At 35.3% G+C, this 4727-nt stretch overlaps 1 protein-coding gene across 1 annotated transcript in view; it reads left to right on the top strand.

Moving 5' to 3' along the window:
• CENPJ (centromere protein J) overlaps nt 1–4727 on the top strand; it is a 117644-nt gene that overhangs the window by 101649 nt on the left and 11268 nt on the right. Inside the window, exons 11-12 of the mRNA XM_042782989.1 lie at nt 3071–3135; nt 3316–3420. Coding sequence (XP_042638923.1) covers nt 3071–3135; nt 3316–3420 — 170 coding nt within the window. The remainder of the gene's footprint in view (nt 1–3070; nt 3136–3315; nt 3421–4727) is intronic.

Below are 4727 nucleotides of genomic sequence, written 5' to 3'. Positions count from 1 at the left end.
ACCAATCCTACTCAAACTATTCCAAAACATAGAAAAGGAGGGAATCCTCCCTAACTCATTTTATGAAGCAAGCATAACCTTGATACCAAAACCAGGCAAAGACATCACTCAAAAGGAAAATTACAGACTAATATCCCTCATAAATCACTCCTCAGAACAAAGGTTGGGCAGTCTACTTCTGTAGTGATACTGCCTCGGCAACCCAAGGAGGGGCGCTATGAGTCGGGGTCGATTCGATGGCATATAACAACAACAGCATCCCTCATGAATATAGATGCAAAAAATCTGCAACAAAATCCTAGCCAATAGATTCCAACAACATATCAAGAAAATCATTCATTATGACCAAGTGGGATTCATATCAGGTATTCAAGGATGGTTCAACATTAGAAAAACAATCAACATCATCCACATAAATAAAACAAAGGAAAGAACCACATGATCATATCAATTGATGCAGAAAAGGCATTTGATAAAATCCAACATGCATTCCTGATCATAACTCTCAGCAAAATAGAAATAGAAGGGACATTTGTCAACATAATAAAGGGCATCTATGCAAAACCAACAGCCAACATTATTCTCAATGGAGAAAGACTGAAACCCTTCCTCTTGTGAACAGGAACCAGACAAGGATGCCTGCTATCACGACTTCTATTCAACATTGTGCTGGAAGTCCTAGCCAGGGCCATAAGGTAAGAAAGGGAAATCAAAGGCATGCAAATTGGTAAGGAAGAAGTCAAACTATCCCTATTTGCTGATGATATGATGCTACACCTAGAAAACCCAAGAGACTAACTGAAAGATCTCAAAAATAGTCTCAAAACTCTACTGGAACTAATTGAGAGATTTAGCATCATGGCAGGATACAAGATCATCATCCAAAAATCAATTGGATTCCTCTACACCAGCTAAGCGATTGCTGAAAAATAAATAAGGAAATCAATACCATTTACAATAGCTACCAAAAAAATAAAATAACCTGGGAATAAATCTTACCAGGGACACAAAAAACCTGTATAAAGAAAACTATAAAAAACTTCAAGAAACCATAAGAGATCTACATAAATGGAAGAACATACCATGCTCATGGATAGGAAGATTAAACATTGTGAAAATGTCAATTCTACCCAAAGCAACCTATACATTCAATATAATCCCAATCCAGATCCCATCTACATTCTTTAAGGAATCAACTCTACAGCACCTGCTTTTTACATTATTCTTCAGTATGTACAGTAAAACCTGCAAAAGCTGGATCTGTGTAAAACCGGAACCATCCGGAGAAGGAAAATTAAAATATTTTCCAATAAAATGAGTGATAAGATAGCTTCTTGTCAGAGGTGGAAAATTTGGGAGACCTGGAAAAGCAAAGTAGTCCCATCAAGTTCTGGCTGTCATGGATTTCACTGCATCTATTGCACTCAGAATTGGAGGTATAATGAAAAAACATGTACTTAGGAGTCAGAGTTCAGTTCCATGCTCCTATTTACCTCTCCTTATTCTGCTTATTGGGAGCTCTGGTAGCATAGTGGCTAAGGCACTTGACTGCTAACCAGAAGGCTGGTGGTTCAAACCCACCAGCCACTCCTCGGAAGGAAGATGGGGCAATCTACTTCCGTAGTGATAGTGCCTCGGAAACCCAAGGAGGGGTCTGACCTGATGGCACATAACAACAACAACAACAACAACAACAACAACAACAACAACAATTCTGTTTATTTGGTATATGCTTAAAGGGTTCAAGCTAATGTTAGGTTATAAAAAGCTGGGAAGATTAAGCTTGATGTATCATGGATTTGAATCCTAGTTCTGCCTTTTATTAGGTAACAACCTTGGTAAGTTATTTAACCTCTTAACCTTGGTTTCCTCATCTATAAAATGGAAATACTAGTATTTTCTGTGGTCGTGGTTATAAGATTTAGAAATGAATAAGTAATACAGAGTTCAAATTGTAGTGTGTAGTTTACAAAGCACTTTCATACTTGATTTGTGAGGAAGTAGATACTTTTCTTCCTGTAGCATTTCTAATACAGAGAACTTGTTAGAACCCCTAAAACTTGTCTTGCATCCCCTCATTTGCTCAAGCAAAAACCTATGTGTACTCTTTGATTCCTTTCCTCTTTTATCCTTACCTCCACTCCAATTCCTAAACTAATCATGATTTGAATAACTTCTGAATTCATTATGTTGAACCATATGAAATTGCTGATGCTTGACAGTCTTAGACCTATACATCAGCAGTTTCATTGGTGTGATCTAAATATCTGTCTTCACCCAAGCCATCTTATGTGTCTAATAGCCATCTAAATGGACTTTTCTGTTTCTGTTCTTCTCCAGTCCATTCTCTTGAAGCATAAATAATATATTTTTAACTACTCACTGAGTCAGAATCTGGCCCTTATTTGAAACCCTTTGGGGATTTCCCCTTGAACTTATAAATCATACTTTTTATCATGGCTTTCAAAATTGGGAATATTTACAATATGATCCATTGGCATACAGGAAATATTAGAACTTCGGTGCATTTTTTAAAATCCACTTTTTTAAAAAAAAATGTGTGTACTTATTTTACAGTGTATTTATTATTAATACACAGTTGGTATGCTGGTCATGATCTGAAAGGTTTAGGCCATAGCTATTAGGGTACTTATGTTTTAATTAAATACTCAATTATTTTTGGTCAAGCCAAATTCTATATATATTCTTGGATGCTTTTTTTTTTTAAAAAACTTTACCCCCACATCCACACATTAGATCCTTGTGATTATCTCCAAAATACCTTTGGATCCATTTCTTAGGTTACTTGAGCACCTTTCTCTTTCTCCAGATTATAAACGTTTTGTAAACAGATACTGTTTTGTCTCTTTTGGTAACCTTGGGACTTAGGAATTAGTACCTGAATAAACATTTTAATTTATATACTGAAGTACTCCTGCAAAGTAAATAAAAATATTGACTTTCTTAAATAATGGGTAAAATACATTTGTTCCCAAAAGAAGAGAATGTTTGATCTTACTATTAAAAATTTTGAATATTAAAACTAACTCTGAAAATTTTATTCTAACAGGCAATCCACTTCGAAGACCCAAGTCTGTACTTCATCGTGATTTAGGCAATTCGGATAAGGGACAAGTAAATCTCTTTACATTTTTATAAATTGAAAGATAAATCAGATTTGAAATTGATTACTGAGTTAACTAACTTAAATTTCTAAAGCATGTATACTTAATGCCAAACACTAGTCATAGAATCCTATGATATTAAAATTTGGTCTGTCCTTTAGTATAGATGAGAGAAGTCTTATCTTTATAGGCTACCTCACCCAGGGAGCCATTTGAATCAACAAGATTCCCAGATCCTGAATATAAAGAAGAAAAAGAAGGAATTCAGGGAGAAATCAATCATCCTGATGGAAAGGTAAAATTTTTCTCTTAATAATGGATGCTGATTTTTTTAAAAAATGGGATAAAATTAAGTGGAAACACTTAAGATTCTAAAATAATTTATACTGTCTGGTGGCATAGTGCCTAATGCATTTGACTGCTAACCAGAAGGTTGAAGGTGCAAACCCATCACACGCTCTGTGGAAGGAAGATGGGGCAATATACTGCCATACAGATTTACTGCTTAGAAACCCATTGGGGGTCGCTATGAATTGGAATTGACTCAGTGGCAGTGGGTTTAGTTTTGAGTTTTAATGGCAGTTAAGAACTTCATATTCTTGTTAACGTACCTTGGGGTATGATGTGGGCTTGATTGTACTACTACAAAAATGTTTAATGCCCAACATGCATTTAACTGTCATTTCTAGTTTAGAGATGTAGCAAAAGAAGTATGACACTTCATTTGTTTTAACTCTTTAGTTTTGCTTTATACATAGCTAAGAAGCTTTTAGTAATCTTGGCACTTTAAAAAAGTTTCAGTGCACTTTAAAAGAGCTTTCGTTCATTTGAAGTCTTATCCTTCCTGATGATTTTTGTATGTTTATCCTGATTCAGATCTTTCTTTCCATATGTAGGCTGCACAATTTTATTCTTGGTTCTTAGGAAAGTTTTTGAATGGGAAAACTGCCTGGGTAGATGTTCCAGGTAGAAGAGTAGAATGAAAAGGCAAGGGAGCATACACTGGGTTTGTTAAAAGGGAGGTGCAATACTGAATTGTTTCGTCAGATTCATGAAAAAATTTACTTTTTCAGATACTCAAATTTGATTCATTTTAATTGAAATTATAAGACCAGAGTCCAAATTTGGATAAAGAACAGTCAAAAGGAAGCAGTTAGGCTTTTTCTGTTCAAACTCTTCTTAATGGTAACAAAGGTTAATAAGAAAAGTTTTTAGAAAAATTCCAGTTAATAAATGGGACAGGAATTACAAAAATCACCTGTTTGTAACCTCTAATGGAATAAAGAATCTACGCAACAGTCATCAGTAACTATTGAAATCATTAAAGGAAAGATTGAAGAGGGCTTCAGCTGACATGACCCAAGTCCATTAACAATAGGACAGTCAAAGACTGTGCTGCTTAATGTGTTGCAATAAGAAGTACATAGCGGCACCTATGAAATATTCTTTTTTTTTTAAATTGTGATTTGGGTGAAGGTTTACAGAGCAAATTTACTTTCCATACAGCGGTGCACATATACTTTGTCTCATGACATTGACCACAGTTTACCACAATGCAACAGCTCCCCTCCCACTTCCTCCCCATAGTTACCTCTTCCCTGT

Source organism: Orycteropus afer, unplaced genomic scaffold (genome assembly GCF_000298275.1).
Source record: "Orycteropus afer afer isolate SDZICR_OR568_19922 unplaced genomic scaffold, OryAfe1.0 scaffold00561, whole genome shotgun sequence".
In the NCBI taxonomy this organism is placed as follows: Eukaryota; Metazoa; Chordata; class Mammalia; order Tubulidentata; family Orycteropodidae; genus Orycteropus; species Orycteropus afer.
This window is presented reverse-complemented; position numbering and strand designations above follow the sequence as displayed.